Consider the following 24,587-nt stretch of genomic DNA (forward strand, 5'->3'; position numbering starts at 1 on the left):
CAGGGTCCTTGTGCTGGGGGTCCCAGCTGAGGTGACCCCCCCCTGGTTCACATACTGTGTGTATGGCTTAGGAAAACCACGTTGACAACTCTTTGTGCTAACAGAATGCTTATTTAGATGAAGTAATTTTTAAAAAAACTGACCGTGAGTCTAGATACACTGTACTAAAACCTTTTTATTGATTTTTCAATTCTCAGGGGTTGAGCACCATTTGGCTTCACCTCCTCCCCTCAGGGAGTGCTACACGGCACAGGATGGTCATTCATGCCCAAGAGGTGGCATTGCTGTCCCTGTTTACTGCCACCCTCTATCAGGCTTGCTGGGAATGTGCAATCCCCCTGCCTCACCCTGAATACAGGGTTGACAGGCCCCACAAATGCCCAGTGCCCCCCTCAGACACGTCTGTCTCTTCCTAAAACAGAACTGTAGATGTAATTCACAAAGCTTGTAAGTTGGGAAACCCGTCTATTTTCAACGTTGTAATCAATTTTCCAAAAAGGGGATTGAAAAATGGGAAGATAACCAGCTAACGAACGCCTTTCAAAAACCACGCTGTACGCGCTGCGCTGTATTCGTCTCTCCACTTACTATGCTAGATCCCTTCTCCAGGCCCAGGGAAGCTGACCTACGAGGGATGTCACCCTGGTGCTCTCTCCATTTGGTTCTGTAGCTGAGCCCAGGAACAGTCTTCTCACCTGTGGAATTTAGAGGGAGTGTCTGTGGTGTGGTCAGAAGGTGAGGGAGGGGTTGGGGGGGTAGGAGGTGGGATAAAGATGACGGTGCCCCTACATACAGGTATGGAAACACAGATTTAACCACACACACACACACTCACACAATGGGAAGCACCAGCAAGGGGTGGGAGAATCATGTAGCAGGGATTAGCCCCTCACTGTCATCCTCGCCCTGTCCCTGGCTGGTGAGCGGTATCCCTAACCTGTAGCCTCTGGGGAGCTTCCTCATCCACCGCTGACCCTTTCACTCTAGCTACAGAACTGTAAAGCACCCATTACATCACTAAAGAGTGCTGTGCACTCCCACCGGGGCCCACAGGAACAATCTATTCCAGACACCAAGCATGGTTTTAGTTTATTAATATATTTTTTTTTAAAAAAGAGGGTGAACACAAAACAATGACGTAAAAGGTCACAAGCGCGGTGATAACAGTTACATTAAGTCACAGACAGAACACGGGACAGGGAGTCAGTAATTGAGATCAGCCAACACCGGAACCAAGTTAACCATACAACCATAGGACTTTCGTGGAAGCGACTCTACAGTATTTGGAAATACTTTGTTCTCTTAAATAAACAACCTTTCTACTCTTATTTGCTTAAAATGCCAACATATTTTTTCATCAGAAAAAGGATATGTTTTAAATTAATTTTCAAATTATTTTGTCAAAGGTATGAAGATTTTATATGCTTGTTAGTCACTGTGGCATTAAAAATGCTTTACAAATAATCTCAATAACTCAAGAAAAATACAGAATAAATTTCAATCAATGAAATTTCCTTTCATTACTATTATTTTTAACCAAACTGACCTATATATTTCTTAAAATTGGACTTAAGTAAAACTTTTTGTGTTTGCTTGTTTCTTAAAAAAAAAATTGTTTAAGATCTGCCTGCCTCTGCCTCCCAAGTTCTGGGATTAAAGGTGTATACCATAATGCCTGGCTGATTTGAGTAATTTTTGAAAAAACATTTGTAAATAAATAGTGTGTAATTTTGTAGGCTGAAGGGCATATGTATTAAAAATATACATCTTATACTGTGTTTTTATCCTAATCTATAGCTACTGGAAGCAGAAACTCAGATATGCAAAGCAGTTTAGCTGATAGGCCTTGCTTATGTGAAATACACTTGGTCACATCCAGCTGAAGACAAGTTCTATGTGCATCATAGCTGACCACATGCCAGCTCTCTGCGTTGCCTGAGTAAGGACAGGACTCGGTTATTCTCCTATAGTCAGTCTATGGCCCACTATCCAACAGTGTGACCAGGGCATGTGGGTGTGTCTGTCTGTGCAAGGGCCAGCCTTGCAGGACAGCTACTGGATGTAAACACACCTTTCTCCTCTCGTCAGTCTTTCATAGTTACTGCCTCCCAAGATGGCATACCTTACCTTGCCAATTTCTAAAAGACACAGTCAGCTCACAGCTAATGAGAATCCTAGCAGGATGGGGTGGGCCTGGTGCTTCCCATCCATCTCTGCTCTCTGGGAGGCATAGCCGAAGGGGTGTGATGTACCTGGTGCTCAGAGGCCTCCATGCAGATGGCTGTGTCTAGGCTTGGCTGCTTTGTAAGGTTTATTACAGTCCTGGTGAGTCTTATGCTCAGTCTTGGTCCATGTATTCAGTAAGTAAATTGCAAGTTAAAAAAAAAATGCTACCCATATCAAAACGGGTTTTCCAACAGCCTTGATAATTCTTAAAACTACGGTATGTTCAAGATGAAAAGTATTAGAGCTTCCCCTACACAGGTAATACTGTCTCATCCTTCCATCACTAACCATTATTATCAAATAATTTGAAAAAAAATATAGGCAAAAGCTGTGTTAAGTCTAAACTACGGACTCCTCCCCTATCATTAGGATCTCCAGCTGCCCAGTGCTAACACCCACCAACTCAGACTTTGTTTATTAAGTCAGAGAATCAGATTATTTCCATAGTAACGGCCAGGGAATAAACAAAAATGTGTCAAAGTGCAGATTCCCTCCTGCATGACAAATGAGTGTGTGCATACCATCTATATATTAAAGTCACCTAGATATATAAGAAGTGACATCCAGTTACTATCATAGCACTAGCAACACTGGACACCTTTATTTCCGTTCCCGTCACCTTGCTGGTAATTATCCAATCTAGACTCTTGATAGCAGAAGTATTCGTGCATATCGGATATTGGTTGTTTTTTAGGTTTCGAAGTAAATACAGTTCTTTGCAGGGACTAATGGGATTCCCCGCTGTTGGCTTTCCAACCTTTTCTCATGGAACCTTCCAGCAACCCTTTCCCTAAGCTAATAGCTTTTTGTATATGCTGTTATTCAGGTGACTAGAGCAGGTATCCATTTTACTCGGCATCAGCTGGCCGGTGCTGTTGCAACTGTTGGGATCAGAGCTTTCTTTGCAGCACAAGATGCTGTAGAGGTGCCTCTGGCACTCGGAGGAGGCGTAGTAGTAAATCAACGGATCGATGCAGCAGCTCACGCTGCTCACACAGACGCAGAGGAGGTAAGCAAAGTAGGCTGCCTCTGTACCAGGACTGTCGGAGAGGAAAAGGTAGTGCACAATCAGGAGGACGTTGGTGGGCCCAAAGCAGACGATGAAGATGCAGAACACCGCGGCAGACAGGAACAAAGCCCGCGACTTCTTGCTCCGGTTGGCAACCGCGGAGGAGCTCAGGCACCGGATGATGGACGTGTAGCAGACCGTGGAAACGATCAACGGCACAAGAAAGAAGATGGCGGAGAAGGCCGAGAAGTAGTACGAGTAAAAGCCTTGCATCAGGTTCTCACTGAGGACGTCGTGGCAGGTGGTGATGTTGAGTCCCGGAACTCGGGTGGTCTGCTCCTTGAGGAGAAGGGGCACCACCCCCATGATGGCCATCACCCAAATGACCACGCAAGTGAAGTTGGCTCGGCCCAGAGTGCGCCAGGACAGGGACTGGATCGGATACACCACCGCCAGGAACCGGTCAATGCTTATGACCGTCATGAGCATGATGGAGGCGTACATGTTCCCGTAAAACGCTGCGGTGGCGAAGCGGCACATTCCAGACCCGAACTGCCAATCAGTGCCGGAGAAGTAGTAGCTGATCTTGAAGGGGAGCACCGACACGAAGAGCACGTCGGCCATGGCCAGGTGCAGCATGTACACCACGGCCGGCTTCTTGACCTTCATCCTCAAGACGAACACTGCGATGGCCAGGACGTTCAGAGGAAGGCTGACAATGAACACAATCGTGTACACGGAGGGCATGAAGAGCGTCAGCCAGGGGCTGGTCAGATATCCGGAGGCGTCCTCGGAGATGAAGGGAGGAGGCGGCGTGTGAGGAGGGAGGCTTATATTTAAGTAGACTGCCCTACCCTCCAGCAGGACGCTTTCATTTTTCTCCTCCTCCTCCTCATCCCCCAGGGGGACCAGTTCAAATGTATTTTCACTGGGATTCCTTAGAAAGAATGAGCGGGGGTTCACCGTAGCATCTGTCCTCTCTGATTCTGAAAGAAGAAAATTGAGACCGTGAGTGATGAAAAAAAAAAAAAAAGGGTGGGCTTTTGTTTGTGTTCTGTAATTTCCCCCAGGAGCAGATGGCTAGGTTCAGATCCTGCACAGACGGACTAAGGACTTGGTTAGCGAATACGCTCCTAGCTTGGAATATTGCACAACATTTTGCTTGGATACGATACTCCTATTACTCTGTCGCTCCGCAGGACAAAGAGGTCTTTCCAGAGATCTACCTCGCAAACCTCACCTACCTTGAAAGATCCAACGATGCTATGCTTTACGTTGTATTTATCTTAATTTGTGTGGTAGGAGAAAGCAGGCATACCACAGGGTGGAGGGGAGCTGGTCCTCTTCTTCTCCCACGTGGACCCCGGGGATTGAACGCTGGCTGTCCGGCTTGTTGATAAGTGTCTTTTTGCCCTGAGCCACCTTGCCATCCCTCAAGCCATGCTTTCTCTCTGGTTGTACCCCACCGTCTGTATGTACAGCTCGCCTCCAGCTTCTATGACTTCTCTTTCCTTCCCTAGCTGGCTTGAGCCATCCCGAGAAACCCATCTCTCCCAAAGGGAAAACCCACATAGAAAGCAGAGAGGAAATTCTACAGGCCACACCATAGGGGGCCATTCAGAGTCAGAGCCAAGGCTCCCCCAAATTGATGACCAAAGTAGTTTTCCTGTATCTTCAGTTTGCTTACAAAGTAGGATGCCATTGATGCCTTACCTACCTAGGTGCAGAGGCCCTCAATTACCTCCTCACACGGCCTGGAAGCCCCGATCCCCTCCGTCAGCATCTTGCCTCCTTGCCCCTCTAGCATCAGATGTGCTTGGTCACTTACACCAGGCCATGACCTTATTCTAGAATGCTCTATGTCTCAAGGTGCATGCCTAGCGAACTGGGCTCTCTGGAGTATCAACCAGATGTCTAAATACGGGCTCAGTTACCTACACCCTCTTCTGTCAAAATTATCCACTTGAGATATTAGTCAGAGGAAAGTCAACGGCACCAGTCAGACAGCAGGCTTCTGGGAGCAAAGAGCTTTGCTAAAATCCTACATTTGCTGGGTGGGTGCTGGGAAGCTGAGGAGGGCAAACAGGAACCACAAAGAGCACCAGGTCCCTGACGCTGGGGGTGCGTGTGACAAACGCTGGATATCCTCTCTCTTTCTCTTTCTCTCTCTCTCTCTCTCTCTCTCTCTCTCTCTCTCTCTCTCTCTCTCTCTCTCTCTCTCAGAGATGCTGCTGGAGTTAAACCTTGGAAACTGCACAAGTGCGGTGGGTTTTCAGATCTGGGTTTTGTTCTCTTTTGTGGTCTTGAAAAAGCACACTTTCAAAGAGGCTCTGAGATCTGTAATGCCCGCAAGGCTGAGTTCTGCTTCTGCACAGCTAAGGAGCATCTCGCAGAGACAATCCTCTTAGAATAAAACTTTAGGCTGCTCTTCTGTGGTTCCCTGTTACTCCCCACTAATGGCTGAAGGTCCTTAGGGTCACAGGACAGTAGAAGGCACAGGTAGGACAAGATGGTAGATGTTCCCCCATCCCAGTGATTTTTTTAGTTTGAGATCCAAAGCCATTGTCTGTGGTACCTTGGGACACGTTCCTGTGCTCTGTCCACGTCCCGGCACACAGAGAAGATCCTTGGAATCTCCAGGCTAAGATTATCTTTTGTATGCTGATGAGCTGACTGGTGGTTCAAGGCCTCTAGATAGCTTCGGAATCAGGCCTGGTCACAGGAAAGCCTGAAGCATGACTGGCAGGAGGGCAGGGGAGCGCCTGCTCCTGTTTGCACATCCTGCCGGTGTATCTCTCCTGCCTGGCTGTTCATTAGCATCTTCCGTAGTATCATTTCTGATAAGCGGGAAGCCTAGGAGATGCTTTTCGCTGGGTTCCTTGAGCTAGGAATCATGGGATCTGAGCAGAAGTCACGGGAACCCCTAACACACAGCCTGCTTGAGTTCTGGAGGTCGAGGCTTGGGCAACTTATGTTTGAGACAGAGTCTTATGGGGTTGAGCCCTTAAACTCAGAGCTCTGATTCTATGTTCCGGTAGATGGTGTCAGATTTGAAATGAAATGAAAAGACGCATGGAGAATCTGCCCGAGGACGGACAGTATGGTATGAGAGGAAAGAGCCTGATCCCTCAGGGCTCACAGTACTTAGAGGGGTGCTGCCCAGACAGTAGGGAACACACTCTGTTGCACTGTCATAAGAGAGGATGGGGACAGCGGGTAGGAAACTGACAGGCAGTTTCAGGGACAAGGCACCGCATCATTTGTCCTTGGCCAGAGCTGGAAATGTTCTTGGTTCTATGGACAAGTTTTGTCCTTGCTGCAGGTCACGGATGCACGAAGTGTTTGGGGCCCCTGCCCTGCTCTGGACTCCAGTTATCCTTCTCTCTTTACACAGATGCCTAGAAGCTGCAGATGTGACTGAAGCTGCAGACCAAGGCATCACCAACCGCTTTGAAGAGCTTTGGGACTGAGTTCTGAGTTTTCAAGGTGGAAATGGGTTTTATCTGTTATAATCTCGGTGTGATCTATTAGTCTCTGGATCTTTGGATCTTTTGGTTTGGTTTTTTTTTTTTTTTTTTTTTTTTTTTTTTTTTTTTTTTCGGGACAGGGTTTCTCTGTGTAGCTCTGGCTGTCCTGGAAAAAAACTCTGTAGAAATCCACCTGCCTCTGCCTCCCAAGTGCTGGGATTAAAGGTGTGCACCACCACTGTCTGGCACTAGTCTCTGGATCTTGTATACTCAAGTGCTGTCTCTTCTTTACATCTGCTCTGTACTCGAAGGCCCTGCCAAGGTCTAACAGGTTCTATCTGGGTTCCCTTATCACCTTCCAAGAGCTGCAGGTCATTATGAGTGGAGATCCTAAGACCTTGTAAGACCTAATTCTAGCCCATTTCCTAAATGATCTTAAATCTTGAGCGGGGGAGATCAGGTAGTTAGAGAGGAATTAGTCACCTTGGAAGCCACTTATAATGGACCCCCTCTCTTATAATCTATTTTGGACCCCACCTCCTTTTTCCTGGCTAACACTAGAAAGGGAATCATCCCAATTGCCCCACCCCCACACCAAGATTTAAAACACCCTATAAAAAGGCGCAGGTGTCAGGGCTTTCTTAAAGCCCAATAAGGGAAAGCTACGCTTCCTGGAATTTGAGTTCTGCCTCTGGCCCTGAGCGGAGACGACACCATGATCTGCTCCTAAAATGAGGTCACCTGCCACTGTCTCCCCCTTGAAGAGTTAACCCATGGGGCTGTCAGTAACCAGGCAGGCCAGGGCACCACTTCCCAGGAAAGCTGCAAGTCTTGCTAAGGAGATGGGCGGAATAACTATCCCTCAATGTGGTGATGCACTTACCTTCCCTAAAAGCCCTCCCCGATGCAGCCATTTACAGAGTTCGTGAGTGATGCAGGCACGGAGAGCTTCTACCACTCAGAGTTCCACTATGCAGTGGTACTGACATTTACAGAACTGCTATGAAGGAGGAGGGGCTTTACAGCTCCAGCAGCATCACCAGCATTGCTCAAACCTGCCTGCTTTTCTGAGTTTGAACTCAAATTGTAACCACCTCTCCCCCAGAACAGTGGGAGGGGGGGGACCCAAAAAACAAAAAGTCCACGAATGCTTTCCCTGGCACTCTGTCTGTTCTCAGTCTCCAACGTTTACTGCATTCCCTAAACCACTGCAAATCAGTACACAGTTGGAGGTCACAGTACATAGCTGGTTGGTCACAAGTTCCATAGTCACTGGGAAAGAATTTCAGGAAGGAGGAAAAAGTCTTAGGAAAGAAAACCCAAATTCCAGTGCAAAACCTGCTCTAGGCTTTTTTTTTTTTTTTTTTTTTTTTGAGACAGGGTTATACTTTGTAACCTTGGTTGCCTTGGAACTTGCTGTGCAGACTAGGCTGGCCCTAAAAGTCATAGAAGTCCACCTGCCTCTACCTTCCGAGGGCCGGGACTAAAGGCATATGCCGCCACACCCAGCCTCTGCTGGAGGGTTTGGGCAACACTTGAGTCATGCACATTACATACAATCTCTGCTAAAGATAAACAAAAAAACCAAAATCTCCAAGCCCCCCCCACCACCAGCGCACCAAGTGCTCTGAAGGCTGACAGCAGAAGGATGGAGAGTCCAAGGCCATCCTGGATTATATAGTGGACCCTGTCTTTAAAACAGATGCCTTTCATCTCAGCACTCACAAGGCAGAGGAGAGCCGATCTCTCAGTTCAAGGCCAGCCTGGTTAACAGAGCTATTTTCAGGTCAGCCAGGGCTGCACAGAGAAAACCTGTCTCAAAAAACCAAAACAAACAACACCCTGTGCTTCTGCTCAGGACAGCAGCCAAATGAACAGACTGCTAATGCAAAACGCCAATAATCAATACTCTGAAGGAATGTGCCAGAGTCCAGAGTCTTCATAGCCCAATGTCCAGAATACAACCTCAAATGATTCAGTAGAATGAGAATTAAGAGACTGAGATTCTAGCTCAGTGATAGAACATTTGCCTAGCATGTAGCCCACGGTTTAATCCCCTGCACCAATAATAAATAATAACAAAAAATAACGGGGCGGCTGGGCACAATGGCAGGTACATGCAATGTCAGCACTTGAGAGACTGAACCAAGAGAACTGAAAAACTGAGGCAAACCTGGGCTGCCATGTAGGTCATCCTGGCTACAAAGTGAGACCTTGTTTCAAAAATACCAACTGGGGAGGGGCACAATGAACTAAAAGAACTGGGAGTTTTATTAGCTCTGCTCAAATCTTTTAGACAAAAGTAAGCTCTGGGGCTGGAGTGACAGCTCAGCCATTAAGAGGCTGTACTTCCAGAGGATCAGAGTTCAAGTCTTACACCTGGAAGGAGGTTCACACTCATCTTATCTCCAGTTTCAGGTGACCCACCGTCCTCTTCTGGCCTCCACAGATACTGGACATGTGGTACACAGACATACATGCAAGCCAAGTACCCATACACATAGAATAAAAACAAAATGAAATCTCTGGGCACCCCCTTTCCACTTATCTCACATCTAGAAATACTAACTGCAACTGGACTAACGACTCAAGCTTAACACCCCAAACTGCAGTTTTGGTAAGGAAACCCAGAAGAGAAAGCTCATAGATCTGACCCAAAGGCACAGGCAGCCAAAGCTGATAGATGGAATGAAATCAATATAAAAGCACTGTACAGCAAAGGAGCCATCTTCCGTGAGAGATACCTTACAGATGGGAGACAACACTACAGATCACACGTCCTACCTGATAAGGATTTCCTGTCCAAACATCTACGGAACAAAGGACTCACTATGGAGAAAACAAATTGTTGGTTTGTTTGTTTGTTTGTTTGTTTGTTTGTTTTTTAAAAAAGGGCCTGCGGTGGTGGCGCACGCCTTTAATTCCAGCTCTTGGGAGGCAGAGGCAGGCGAATTTCTGAGTTCGAGGCCAGCCTGGTCTACAAAGTGAGTTCCAGGACAGCCAGGGCTATACAGAGAAACCCTGTCTCGAAAAAACAAAAACAAAAAGAAAAAAAGGACAGAAACTAACTAGACATTTAGATAATACAAATACTAATAGATAATACAAAAAAATGCCTAAATGGTATGTAATAAACTGCTTAGCATTACTAATCGTCATGGAATTGCCATTTAAAACCACCGTGAGCGATCACTTTACTTCACTAGGATGACTACCATGAAGAATGAAAGATTACCAATGCTGGCAAGGGTGTAGAGAAGCCAGGACCCTGGACACCAGCAAGAGCTGGAAGCACAGCCATTATGGAAGACGGCCAGGGACTTCAGAAAACAAAACCCAGAATTATCCCCACGATCCCGCCGTCCCACCAGTGAGTATGGACACAAAGGAACTTCTCTGATGCTCAGTTCCGTGAGCCTGACTGGTTGGGGGCTTCTGGGGATGCACAGCGGAGAATTAAGTGCTTACCAGCATGGCCTGACACACACATAGGAACTTCCATGATACTGGGAACAGGGACACGACTTGAAGTCACTTATCTAGCTTAGCAGACGGAATGTTGTCACGTGGTCTGAAAACAACACTCCCTGGGCTTTGCCAATACTGTTTGCTGTCATGCCTGTATCAGCACGTCCTCTGTCAGTAGCCCAGAAACATTATACCTCAGGGAACACATGGTATTTACAGTCTGGAACGGAGAAGAATGTATAATCCCTCAACTAAATATCACTGCCTAAGGCGGGTACCCTTTCTTCCCACTTTAGATTTGATATGCTAGAAACTAAAGAAATTAAAAAAAAAAGCTAGAAAAAAGTATTCTTAAGTGTATATGAACGTCACTGAAACACTGAGTCCAGGCAAGGTGGCTAGATACGTCCAACATACTCAAGACCGTATGCTGGGACTTGCGTCTGCTTTTCCTACAGTCCAAGTATGACTCAGACGTCAAGGGGAAAGTGTTTGTCAGCTGGCCGAGAGCTCTTCAGAGTCACCTTGCTTGTTGAGCAACAGTCACAGCAAGGCAAAGTTAAATTCTGTCTTACAGAGAACTCAGCACAGCTCCCAAGTACATTCGTACATTTCTTGCTAAGTTTTACTTAAGGAAGGGTCTCTCTAAAGCGGTTTTGAGACAATGACTTTTGCATCCCAGGTAGGCCCTGAACTTGCTAATGTAGCTGAGGTTGGCCTTGAACTCGCAATCGGTCCTGTCTTCACTCTTGAGTGCTGGGATTACAGGCATTTACCAGCATGCCGGGCTTCAGTTTTGATATTGAATATAGCATATTGCTAACTAGCTTAAATACAGACTAACCTGGAGACCTGAAATTAGTGTCAGGTGATGGCTCTTTTGTCTTTGCTGAGATCTGGCTGGATGCAGGGCGCGGGGGTGGGGTGGGGTGGAGGGATGGGATAGGGTGGGGAGGGGATGGGGACTAAGATACCTTTCACTGTGCCGGGGCCTTGACTGTGACTCAGTGTTCTGCTCCAGTGCTCACCCTTCTGGGGAATTAGCTAACTTGAAGTCTCAGGATCTTGCCCACATTCCCACAGTGAGCAAGTCAGCCATGGCCTGCATTTCACAGGCCAAATGGAATGACGACTATGAGGAGGAGGACACTGGAGAAGCATGGCAGACTCCAGGAAGACAAGTGAAACCCTGCAGCCTTTCTAGAATGTTCCAGTCCCTCCAACTCAAACAAACATCATTTACCCAAGGCAGGAGCCAGCATGCTCCCCACCCCCAGCCTCATAATGCCTTCTTTCGGATCTGGGGAAAGAGCTGCACAGCACAGCCTTGGATACCTCCAAGTGTTGTTAGCATCAGGTCAATACCCCGTGGGTTCTAGTTGGCCAAAGAAGAGCACTTTGTTCATAGAATACATGATGATTGGAGGTGGTCCAGTGTGTCTGTGTGTGGAGAGTCTCATCAAACTGTAGCCAAGCAGCCAAGCCGGTGGGTACAGACGTCAGGAAGCCTTCAAGATAGACAACTAAATAGCAAGTAAAAGGGGTGGAGCCGTGACGTTCCTGGGCTTGGTCCCCAGGACTGAAGAGTAAGGAGTAGTTATAGATGAAAGACTGGATGGGCGGCACAGAGACCAAGCGCAGCGTTGGAGTTCTTCCCTCCTGGTTTGCATATAATGTTAACGGGCATTTATGAGACAATCAGGGAACTTAGACACTTTGCATAGAATGACGTGAAGAAACTGTTCACTACTTTCTTCTGATGATATTGCATTTATGGGGAAAAAAAAGTTCTTACCTCTAGAACTGTATGTATATTTAAGGTTATGTATTTAATGCATGCATGCATACATACATAGTTAGTTAGTTAGTTAGTTAGTTAGTTAGTTAGTTAGTTAGTTAGTTTTTTGAGGCAGGGTTTCTCTGTGTAGCTTTGGCTATCCTAGAACTCACTCTGTAGACATCAAACTCAGAGATCCATCTGCCCCTGCCTCTCAAGTGCTGGGATTAAAGGCGTGGGCCACTACCTCTTGCCTTATAACTTATATTTTCATTTAATTAAATAGTGTATTTAAGGAGAGCATGTTTGGAGGCTCAGCAGGGAGCACTGATACTCAAATACCAGCCCTCGTTCTTCCAGTAAGGTCATGAGCACAGAGCGGGAGGGGGGCGCCCACTCCCCTACCCCACACCCAGCCATCCAGATCTGCCAGATCCACCTTGGTGATAGTCAGACTGACGGATTCCCCTCAGCCAGATCACCGTCACAGAGATGATGTCTGGGATTGGCTTTAAAATTCGCTTGCGGGGGACAGCAAGGGTCTTGCTAAAAGAAGCCAGGTGATGGGTCATGGACAAATACGTGCAAAGCAAAACAAGTAATTCATGATACCTTCTTGTCACTAGAAATTTACTTTTAATTATGTGTGTGCATGCATGTGTGTTCTCTGCATGTGCATGAATGAGCAGGTGCCCTTCTAGAGCTACTTGTGAGCCAGCTGACAGGAGTACTGAGAATCAAACATGGGTCCTCTGCAAAAGCACAACATCTACTGAGCACTACATACTACTGAGCCATTGCTCTAGCCCCAAATGTAAACATTGTTGTTTCTGGGTTTTGTTTGTTTGTTTGTTTTTTCTTGTGTTTAGTGCAGAAGAAGGGGAAGTTCTTGAGTATTCTCATGAATATGGCTTTATGTTTAGAGAAATCATCTAGTATCAACATCTTATTTATTTATTTAGAGACCTCTCACTATGTAGCCTTGGCTATCCTTGAACTTGCTATGTAGACCAGACTGTCTTTGAACTCAGAGAGATCTGTCTGCCTCTGCCTCCAGAGAACTGGGATTAAAGGTGTATGTCACCATGGCTGGAATATATTAGCATTTTTGTTTGTTTGTTTTTTTCAAGACAGGGTTTCTCTGTATAGCCCTGGCTGTCCTGGAACTCACTTTGTAGACCAGGTTGGCCTCGAACTCAGAAATCCACCTGCCTCTGTCTCCTGAATGCTGGGATTAAAGGTGTGCACCACCACGCCTGGCATGTATTAACATTTTAAAAGTTTGGGGGAATATGTAAAAATTAGTATGTAGGGGAAAAAAATCCAGGAAACCTTCATATGTGTTGAACATCCACTAAATACCAGACATGTCCCTTGCTTTTTACCTTATAACTTTATTTTATAAATGATAATTTCGAGGCACAGAGAGGTTAAGTAACTTATTCAAGATCACACAGCTAGTCTGTGGAAGAGCAAGGATTTGAACCTAGATAGGCATGAAGGCTTAATATCCTCTTACCACAATGAATCATCTGTGCTCTATTTTCACTTTTGTTTTTATGCTTATTTTGGGGGTCAAACCTGCCTGTTACTTGGAAATTCTGGGGTTTACTGGCTTTGGCTAGATACAAACCCCTGTGCACAACTCAGCCCTCCTAGGCATACATAGGAAGTGGACAAGCACCCACAGAGATGAGTGAAAAACCTTCTGCATGTGTACATAAGTGTGTACGCATATAATCATGTGTGTGCATGTAGAAGCTGGAGGAGAGCAGCAAGAGTCTTGCCCATTGCTCTGAGCCTTGCTGCATTGAGGCAGGCTCTATCACTGAACACGAAGCTCTCCATTTTGTCTAGGCAGGCTAACTGGCCAGAGAGCTTTCAAGATCTGCCCACTTCTGTCATCCAGTGCTGGGGCTGGGTGCTTGTGATTCAACTCAGAGCCTCCTGCTTGCACACCAAGTCCTCTTACCTACGCAGCGCCTGGACCCTCAGTAGGGAACCTACTCAGCCTCTGGGGACCCTCCAATGCAACCTTTAATAGGATGTTCTGGATGGGGCCTACCTAAGAACAGCAGAACAAATCAGTAAGGCAGAGTTCAAGGCAGAATGTCCTGGAGGCTGCTGCCTCTCTGGCACACCCTGGAGCTTTCAGACAGGCCAGGAGGAGCTGCAGGCAGGCCTGCTACAGGAAGTTATTGTAGCGTTCCCAAAGCACAGGGATATGCACACTAGTCTGTAAGACTCTTGCCCGGAGGCAGGAGACAGATGTGGCGTTAGGATGCTCATGGGCCTCCGTGAAAGCCACTGTGACCCCTGTGGTCTGTTCTCTGCCCTGAGTCACCATCCCCAAGGTTCCTGTCCCCAGAAAGCCACCGTCTATGCTCTAATCAACAGCAAGACATCAAAGACCAACTCAGGATCAGTGTGTCCCAGGGTCCACAGTCCATCCCAGACTTCAGCTGTCCCGCTACCCCAGCCTTTCTGCAGTCAGTGAGCCTGAACTGAAATAACGGACCCTAAACAAGATAGAGATTCATAAATGACACTTCTGAGAAAGCACAGCTCTTCTGGCTAGGCCTTGAGTTTGCTCCTTAGGACGAATCACTGTCCCAGCTATGCTAGGTTAAAATTCCAGCAGAGATTGAGCAATGGCTATGAAATCCAATTGTAGGGGTTGCCACAAGTTTTTAAAATCTTTTTACTTATTTGTAATTATGTGTATTGTGTGTGTGCGTGTGCGTGTGCTTTGTGTGTGCGCGCACATGTATGTGTCTTAGGGGTGGTATGTGCACATGCGTGCGGTTGCTCACAGGGGCCTGAGGTGTCTAGCCGCCTTGAGGCTGGAGTCACATGGGTGTCATGGATGTTATTATGCATATTTCAACTGTGCCACAAAGTAAAATGTATTTCTCACTTATGGCTGGCTAGCAAAACAGACAGACAGACAGAAACAAAACAAAACAGAAACCATGTTTCTGTAATACTCTAAAATCCAATTTGCAACTTGTCACAAACTTTAAATATATATTCTATAGTGTCTTTTCCTAAAGCTGTACAGAATTGCTTGTTGCCATGTGCAACTCATAGATGAGTTTAAGACGGCAAAGTTACCTTTGAAAGCCAATAACACACACAAGGTTACAGGGGATTTGCAGGATATAAGGATGCAGGGATAAACCCTTTACCTCAAAACTCCGGCATCGTAGTGCCTACTTGTATCTCTAGAACCTGAGAGGCTGAGGCAGGAGGATTTGAGTTTAACGCCAGCCTGTGCTGCACAGCAAATCTTGTTTCAAAAAACAAACAGGACTGGAGAGATGGCTCAGAGAGAACACTTGTTACAACAAAAGCCCGAGGGACTAAGTTCCCATCGCAGCACCCATGTATGACTGTTATCCTAGTATGTGTGTGTGTGTGTGTGTGCTCGCACACTAGCACTGGAACTTACTGACACAGGCTTGCACATAACCCCTCCTCCAGCCATGAACTTGTTAACTCTACTGGGTTTAGTAGAGAACTACAGCAAGGCAGGACGTGGGGAGCAGTGAATCCTGGAAAAACACCTGGCTTATAGGGAAAGCCATTTATTCTGTCAGTTCTAGCAAGAGGAAGTAAAAAACTGAATAAAAGAGAGTTACTAAGGAACAAAAGAGATGTGAGCTCCAAACGAAGAGAGTAGCAACATCAGACACCCAGGTTTCTGGTGAACCCCATTATTTTGCGGTCCTTTTGCTTAGAACCCAGCTAAGCTCCAGTTCACCAGGGCAGCAGGAACCGAAGAGGCCCGGGGTGGGGAGGAAGGTGAATGGGAGGAAGATTTTTGGAAAAGAAGCAAGTCCTGGGCTTTAAAAAGAGCAAGTTCACATGACAGACCCAGGCAGGAGCAGCTAGGGCGGGAGGTTCCTACAGAGTAGCGGTTCACGGTTCACGGTTAAGAGGACATGCGAAGTTGAGAAAAGCCGGCTGGTCTGGAGTGACATGGGAGAAGAACCCAGAGCGGGCAACATTCTTGAGGAGCGATTAGAGACTGGGTGAAGTGAGGAATATGTCAGGGGAAGTAGAGCAAGGCTGGGGCCCGTCTTGTACAGGGACCTCTTGCTTCTTGCCAAGGGACTGGGCTTGGCCTAGAGATAAGGATGGCCGTCTCTGAAATCCCAAGGCACTTGGCCACAGTTACCCACAGCCATTCTCTCTTTATGCAGCGGTAAGGAGAAGCAGATTTGTTTTTGGCTGAGTTTGTGAGTTCACTTATTGTCTGTACCCAATGTAGGGGGACCACTCCTATAACTCCCCCCCCCCCTCAAGGCAGGCCACTCAATCTCTCTGGGCCTTATTTTTAGAATCAGAGAAAGGGGATAAATGTCTCCTTATCATACCTATGATCTGTGCTGGCCACATCTCATAGTCTATATTTTAAAAGGCCTGTCCCAAAATAAAAGCGAGGAAGTAACCTAAAGTTATGTGAGCTCGCACCTCCATGTACACTTTGGATCGTCCTCCCCCTCACGGCTGCTGATGATTAAGGTCTAAGGTCGGCTACCCAAACACAGGCAGGCTGGTTAGCTGCTGCTCGGCGTGGGGGCCCTCTGTGGGGCTCTGAGTTTTCCCATGAGCACCACTCAAGCTCACACTGAAGAAAGACAGACAACAGGAAACACCCCACTCTTTGTCACCTCCTAATCCTTACATGTGGGAGCACCGAAGTGCACATTCTTTCAGAGATAACAAAAACTGAAGAAAACCCACTAGATTTTCTTCAGCGTGAAAGGAACGGCTAAAGGTGTCCCTACTAAGAAAGTCGAAACAATTGGGAACTTTACAGGCTACGCCTCTGCTTTGGAGAAAAGAGAAAATATTTGACGAAATAAGTCGACCAAACTAATTTATTTGGTCAAACTGGCAGATATTTAAAAATACACTGTAAGTAACGAATGTCCTTGCGGCAGATGAGAAATTCCATTGAAAAAAACTAAGACTAGATAATTTCTAGGTGCGCCTGATTCTGAAGAGGGGTCCCTTTTCTCCATGCAGAGAAACAGGTTTCCGATAACAAAGACCTACTCCACTCCCTGCAACCAGAAACCTTCATCACCTCCTGGGTACCAGGCCAAGCTGGGGGCTGTCCGGTCTTTATTGTGTGACTGTGAATTTTTTCTTTCACATCGCTTTTCCCTCCTTGTAAATCAAACGAGAAAACGAGTTTCCATCAAAGCAAAAACTTGAGGAGAGTGGTTCCACTGCACACCGAAAGCCCAGAATCACAAGACCCTTTCTTTCTGAAGGTGGTCTTGTAAAACAGGCCACACAATGACAATTAAAGCGACTGTGGAGACCGTTCCGCGGACCCTCGGGCCCCTCTCCGGATCCAACACCCGGTGGCCCGCGGACTGCACCCTCCAAAACCGAGTCCAAAAGAGCATCGGCCGTGCGGGGAGTGGGGAGGATATGGTGCGCCCCACATGGATGTGACTAGGGGAACCTCTAGATCTCGGCCCAAATGACTGTTTGGCTCCTGGGGGAAACTGAGGCAGGGTTGCAGCCAGGAGCACCCCCTCACGGAGCTGGCGCAACCTAAAACTTCTGATAGCTTCCCCCATGCTCACCCACCCGCAGCTCTTACCTGGCTGGCTCATAGGGACGCGGGAAGACAGCAAGGGACCGCACAGGCTGAGGCCGAGGGCGACGATCAGCAAGCGCCGGGGCCCCATTGTCCCAAGGCTGCCCGCGCGGCCCGGCGCCCGCCGTCGCCTACTTCTTTCTGAGTAGCTCGGTCGGAGCCTGCGGGTGACTAGAGGCGACTGCGCGGCCCCTGGGTGAGTATTTGGAGGCGGTTCAGGGGCGTGGGGCGGGGCTCCGCGGGCTGTGCGCGTGCCCGCAGTCTCCGCTCGTGCCCGCAGCCCCTCGCTCCGGAACCCAAGCGGCAGACCGCACCAGATGCTCGCTCCTCCCCAGTCTCCCCTTGTCCCACCCGGTGTGGTTGAGCTGCAAGCCTGGGAGTGACTCAGCCCCTCGGGGTCTTCGGAGAGCGCCTGCGGCCGCTTCAATGACTCTCCTGGGACGTGGAGCAAGGGAAGCGAAGCTAGACGGGGACAGTCCCGTGGTGGTGCTCCAAGTCTCTTCTCCTCCCCGGCGTCTGGCTGCACACAAGTTTGGAGTTTAGCTAAAAGTTGGCTACTGACTTCTGTCCGTCCGTCCCCGTCCCCCGTCCCCCGTCCCCCCGTCCCCCCCGCCCCCCTGCAGTGACAAGGGTGTCCCCAGATATGTGGACAGAGTGCTTGACATTTCTCGAAATTCTTTTATTTTGCGAGCTTAGATGGATCACGTTGAGCCTTTGATCTTCCACACACGAGTGGAAGTGGACCAGGTATCCAGGCGCTGATTCACCAAGCTCTTGCTTACCGAACTCTGCCTCCCCTGGTGACCCAAGCCAGAGCCTCAGCCACAGGCCCCAACGCCCAGGGCTTTCTCACCAGAAAGATGTTGGGTGGGAAGAGGAGGGGTAGCACTGAGGAATTTTAAAGGGTCCTTCCCAGGTCCTTATGGTTTGTGCTTGACTACATTTCAGCGTTAGATATCAAAAGAAGGGGGGGGGTCATGGCTGAGGCCTAGCGAGAGGGAGCCCCAGCTTATTTTGTTTAGAAAGAGTCTAGTGAGGAAGACACCCCGGAAATTAATCCTGGTCCTCTACCCAGTTTCTGAAAGAGCCAGCTCACAGCTTAGCGCTCTGAAGTGCTGTGATTGTCTTAGGGTTTCTATTGCTGCCATGAAACACCACGACAAAAAGGCAGGTTGGAGAGGAAAGGGTTTATTTGGATTATATTTCCATATAAGTGTTCATCGGTAAAGGAAGTCAGGACAGGAACTCAAAACAAGGCAGGACCCTGGAGGCAGGAGCTGAAGCAGAGGCCATGGAGGGGTGCCGCTTACTGGCTTGCTGTTCACGCTTGCTCAGCCTGCTTTCTTACAGAGCTCAGGACCATTAGCCCAGGGATAGTACCACCTACAATGGGCTGGACCTTTCCCCATCAATCACTAATTAAGAAAATGCGGAATCCCAACATTTGGATCAATGCAGAAAACAAGATCAGAGGCCATCTCCTCCCCTTACCCTCAGAGCTGCCTCACAATCTTCCTAAGTTGCTCTGTCAGTTGTGCAATCACCCAGCTAGACAATGCCATGTAAAATCCTTCCCACTGGAATCTTTTGAGAAAGCATATTTTAGGGTAAGTGGGGACAATTAGCACATGTCTGCACACAATAATAACATGGTATCGTTTTCTCACCTCTCTGAAATGCTGTGGGGGTTTTAGGTTCATCGCTTTTATGGACCACAGGCAAGAAAAAGAAAATTGCTGCAATTAACCCAAGGAATACGCTTGTAAGAGATGCTTCAGTTGATTGTAAAGACACTAGAATCAGGGCTGGCGAGATGGCTCAGTGGTTAAGGGCACTGACTGCCCTTCCAAGGGTCCTGAGTTCAAATCCCAGCAACCACATGGTTGGCTCACAACCATCTGTAATGGGATCAGATGCCCTCTTCTGGAGTATCTAAAGGTGGTGACAGTGTACTCACATCTATAAAATAAGATCTTTAAAAAAAAAATGTTTGAGCCAGGCAGTGGTGGCACACGCCTTTAATCCCAGCACCTGGGAGGCAGAGGCAGGAGGATTTCTGAGTTCGAGGCCAGCCTGGTCTACAGAGTGAGTTCCAGGACAGCCAGGGATACACAGAGAAACCCTATCTCAACGCCACCCCCCAAAAAAAAGTTTGAAAAAAAGGACACTGGAATTTTAAATAAAAGTGATAAAACACATGACAAGTTTTTTTGACAGTTCAAAGATACAAAGCATAGACCTTTTTTTTTTTTTCATCCACAGAGATGTTTCTAGACTCTGAAGCCTGAAAGCTAGAGATGCTAAACCCTGTCTGCAGGGGGCTTTCTACCTGTAACTCGTGCCGCATTGCTCCTTAGCATCAGAGTTAATCTGTTCTTTCACATGTCAGGATACCCTCTGTGCATCACTCTTTTGTGCTTCCGGTTCATTGCTGAATATAATGTTGCTTATTAGTCACAGAAGCTGAGATACTGGGACAGACACCGTCATACTGAAATGATTATTAACAAGGGTGTAGTGTATATCGTGTGGATACACTGAATAAAATCATTCATTCCTAAAACCCTGGGTTAGAGTGGAGTAAGTTTGAAAAACTTTAAAAGCTTTTTAAATGTGTTTTGCCTTGCATGTGTTTGTACCACGTGCATGCCTAGTGACCACAGAGTTCAGAAGAGGGCACTGGATTCCCTGGAACTGGAATTATAAATGGTTGTGAACCACTGTGTGGGTATTGGGAACTGAACAAGGCCCTCTGCGAAGAGCAACAAGTGCTCTTAACCCCCGAGCTGTCTATCCAGCCCCTGGAGTCAGTTTTCAGCATCCTCCCTAAAATGGCATTAAAACTTGTATTTTTGGAAAATTTCATTTAATATTTGGCTACTGATGAATTAAACTGTAGAGAGCAAAACTTGAGAAAACAAGAAGTGGCCTTCTGCCTTTGTCTGCGGTCTTCATGATTAATGTTAGGATTCTGTACATTATTCAATAATTACACAAATAAACATATGTAGGTCTACCTACCCTTTAAAAACATTGGACGAGCTGGAGAGAGAGCTTACAAGCAAGAGTACCCGAGTGACGTCCCCCGAACCACTGTGTATGAAAGCTAGGGTGGTACGTAAGTGTAATTCCAGCACTAGGGAGGCAAGCAGAGACATGCGGATCCCTGGGACTCCCTGGCCAAACCGCCTAGCCTACTCAGCGAACTCCAGGCTAGAAGGTGATCCTATCTCAAAAAAAGGTGGGTGGTCCCTGAGGAATGACACTTGAGGTTGTTCAGTGGCCTTCACATGCACTCACACACCTATGTGAACATGCATGATCACACATACACACACACACACACACACACACACACACACACACACGTGCACACACATACACATTGATGGTAGAAATGGTGAGAAGTGTTAAGAGGATGCTTTGGGGAGCTGCTATATTAGAACAAAGTGTACCCTGAAGAAAGAAGGCTCTTGAAACATTGAAGCCATTGCATTCTCCACATATTTCCTCAAGTGTCTCTCAGAATGTGGCAGCAGCACAGCCAGCAAAGGGAAGGGACAGAATGAGATATCTCCTCTCCTTAGCAGTCTCTAAGATTCCTGGATATTCTTTAGAGCTCTCTTTTTAAAATCTTATGTGTACGGTTGTTTTTCCTGCACGTGTGTCTATACACTTGTGTTCATGCAGTGTCTGCAGGGGCCAGAGAGGATATTTAGCTAACTCTGCGACTGAGGTCCACAGATGGTTTGTGAGCTGCCACGTGGGTGCTGGGTACTGAACCCCGGGTCCTCTGGAAGAACAGCAAGTGCTCTCAAGCACTGAGCCATCTCGCCAGCCCCTGATTATGAATTATGAGACCACTTAGAAAGGAATTTGAAAGTACCTTCAGAAGCAATTGTAACTTTTAGCATGTACGAATGTGGATCTCTGGACTCCATCCTGGACCAATGTACTGAAAACGCCCCTGGGCGAGGATGAGCTCTGAGAGCTCCCACACAAATATTTAGAGTAAGACATGGTATTCAGACATTAGCATGGATGGACCCAAGTCAGCGGGAAGATTTAACCCACAGCGCTGGGCTGTGTCTCCAGAGACTTTGATGCAGTTGGTCTGAGGCGCTGCTGCTGCTGCTGTTGCTGGGGATACTTGTGGGCTGTGGGTGGCAGTGAACATACTTTGTCAACCATAGCTTTAGAGAGAGCCAGAAAAACGGACTGTGGTTCCAAATCAGGCATGGTGGCACACACCTGCCGTCTCAGCACCAGAGAGACACAAGCAGGGGAGTTGTAGGTTCTAGGCCAGCCTGTGCTACTACATAGTAAGCCCTTGTCTGAAACAAAATCAAACAAACTAATATTCCACATTCATGTATCCTTCAGTGAACAAAAGTGGTTTGGTTTCAGATCTCTAAGGAGAGCCTGATCTGAGGGTGCCACACCCTTTATATTTAACTGCCTGATATTTGAGGATTATCAAACACCATCCTTTGTGAGACTTGAAATCATCTCTCAGTAGTTGTGGCCAATGGAATGCAAGTGCGGAGAAAAGGACGCCAAGTCCCTCAGCTTTAGTTCTTTGCCACTCACGCCCAACCTTTCTGTCACTTTTATAATGGATGTTCATTCGTTGTGAATGATGGACAAGCTCACCAGGGCTTCCCTACAAAGGAGTCTCAGCTTTACAGCGCCGTTCCCAATGGGATGATTTGCATACACTGGGCTTTTACAGTCCCCATTTTAACTTGCCTGGCACCAAACAGTGTGAGTCATTAGCCATCCTCCCCTGTTGATGGTTTGCACCAGTGTTTAAAAACAAACATGGCATCATCGCGGTGTAAATGTTAATCTCTGGATGTTAGGAGCACTGTTCCTTTTAGCCACTAACTCTACCTGTTTCGGGTATTGTTTCCATGGCTCTATTCAAAGCTCTCCAAAGATAACAGAATATTCTAGGAATTCACCTAGTCATTTCCTTTTATAGCAGCTGGTGGTGGTAATATGAGAGTCCATGTCCCATGAAACCACAGGAAGAAAGGAGAGGCACTTCCTGGTGTGCCTAAGACCTCCACATTCATTCTCCAAGCAAACAGTAGGTTTAAATAAATTCCAAACTAGCTAGGAGGAGACCTGTTTTTGTCTTTTGTTGTTACAAACTTGTATTGGTATTTTAGGTTTAGAAATAGTGTCTCTCATGATGGAATAACAAGTATTTCCATTAACTAGCCCCCAGGACAGTGGTAAGCACCTATATGGCCTAGGCCAAATTATTGAGCAAGGGCCAAATTTAGTATGTGTTTAAAACAAAACAAATGTTTTGTTCATCGGGTCACTGTGGTGCACACTTGTAATCCCAGCACTTGAGAGGCAAGGGCAGGACCACCAGGAGTTCAAGACCACCCTCAGCTACTTAGGTTCTATGGTGACTTTGACGTCAGCTGGGCTACATGAGATTCCGTCTTAAAACAGAAACTTCAGTTTGTGTATAAAGGGATAAACTCTAGTGTATTTTAGCGTAGAGCTTTTACATTATAAGGAAAACAAGGCAGCTGACTAAGTCCATACCCACTGTTTTATATGGAAATCGAAAGGATGTTCGGTTGGCACGAGATCATCAGTAGACGCTCCATCCATCCAACTGTCCATGTAAAGAAGTATTGGATTCATGAGGACATGGGAAGGGATGCTCACTGTCCTCCGCACCTCATCTACAGACTCCTTTCTGCACCTACTATTTCTAAGGCACTGCCAGGCACTCAATTGAGGCGTGGGAAGCACACAGCTTCTGGAGCGACTGTTTTCTACCTGTGGATCGTGACTCCCTTGGCAAACTTCTAGCTCCGAAAAAAGTTACATTATGATTCATAACAGTAGCAAAATTACACCTATGAGGTAGCAATAAAAATGATTTTATGGCTGGGTATCAACACAATATGAGGAAATGTATTAAAGGGTCTCAGCATTAGGAAGGCTGAGAACCAATGACTTGGAGCTTAGAGACTGTTTTAAGCCATTACCAAGTCCTGGCTTCAGTACCTGAGGCAATGGCACTTTCAAATAGCTAACTGGCAGTAAGCTCTAACACACACGAAGTACACTCTCGCCATTCCCAGTTCTGCGGTTGCTTCTCTAGATGTCTGAGGGATACCACTAACCCCCACTTAACCACAAGAGTCATAAAAGTCACATCATGAATGGTAATTCTAATTAGTGTCCACACACCCACCCACAAGCTGCCCCAGGGACCTGCACATTAAAGCTCTGATGGTTTGTACCACACAATGACAACACAGGTTAGTATCCTACTTGGTCACTAAGTTCCTGAATAACGTACCCAGGCCTTCCCTCTCTGGAGCTCACAGAGCAAGCATATCGATGGAGAAGTGACTGAGGCAGTGTGTACTGCCGTGGCTTTTGCCTTTTAAAGTGCCAGGTATGGGCCAGTTGTGGCACATACCTTTAGTGCCAGCAGTTAGGCCAGCCTGGTCTACATAGCTAGTTCCAGGCCAGCCGGGGATGCACAGTGAGACGCTATATGAAAACTAAAGTGTCAGGTGCCACTATAGAAGCTTGGGGAATACAGTACTCTTTAGATGTCTTATAATATTGGAAACACGATCATGCCAAAATACAGGAACCAACTTTGTGAAAAGTACTATAGTTTCCATTGTTTAGTGTTAATGGCCTACAAAGGCAAGTCAGGTGGGGGCTGGGGAGATGGTTCAGTGGAAGGAAGGGCTTCCTGCACAAGCGTGAGAACTAGAGTACCAGTCTCAGTACCCATGTAGAAGCCAGGCATAGTGCTGCAGGCCTGTAATCACAGTGCTGGGGAGGAGGGATGGGGAGGAGGGTTGGGGAGGAGGGTGGGGGAGGAGGGTGGGGAGTCAAAGGTGAAGCCTAGGGTCTAGCCAGCCAACAGAGCTAAAAGGCAAGCTCTAGTATCAATGAAAGACCCTGTCTCAAAAACCAAGATGGAACAGTGATAGAGGAAGACATTCGAAGGTGACCCTCTGGTTCCAC

At 47.2% G+C, this 24,587-nt stretch overlaps 1 protein-coding gene across 1 annotated transcript; it reads right to left on the bottom strand.

Annotated features, from left to right (window-relative positions):
* Nucleotides 1–1,063: 1,063 nt before the first annotated feature.
* Nucleotides 1,064–17,750, bottom strand: F2r (coagulation factor II (thrombin) receptor). The gene is made up of 2 exons (NM_010169.4): nucleotides 17,571–17,750; nucleotides 1,064–4,221 (listed from the first exon to the last, which is right to left on the bottom strand). The coding sequence occupies exons 1-2, from the start codon at nucleotides 17,656–17,658 to the stop codon at nucleotides 3,017–3,019; spliced, it is 1,293 nt and encodes a 430-aa protein (NP_034299.2). The 5' UTR covers nucleotides 17,659–17,750; the 3' UTR covers nucleotides 1,064–3,016.
* Nucleotides 17,751–24,587: the final 6,837 nt, after the last annotated feature.

The sequence above is a fragment of the Mus musculus genome, chromosome 13, assembly GCF_000001635.26.
Source record: "Mus musculus strain C57BL/6J chromosome 13, GRCm38.p6 C57BL/6J".
NCBI lineage: Eukaryota > Metazoa > Chordata > Mammalia > Rodentia > Muridae > Mus > Mus musculus.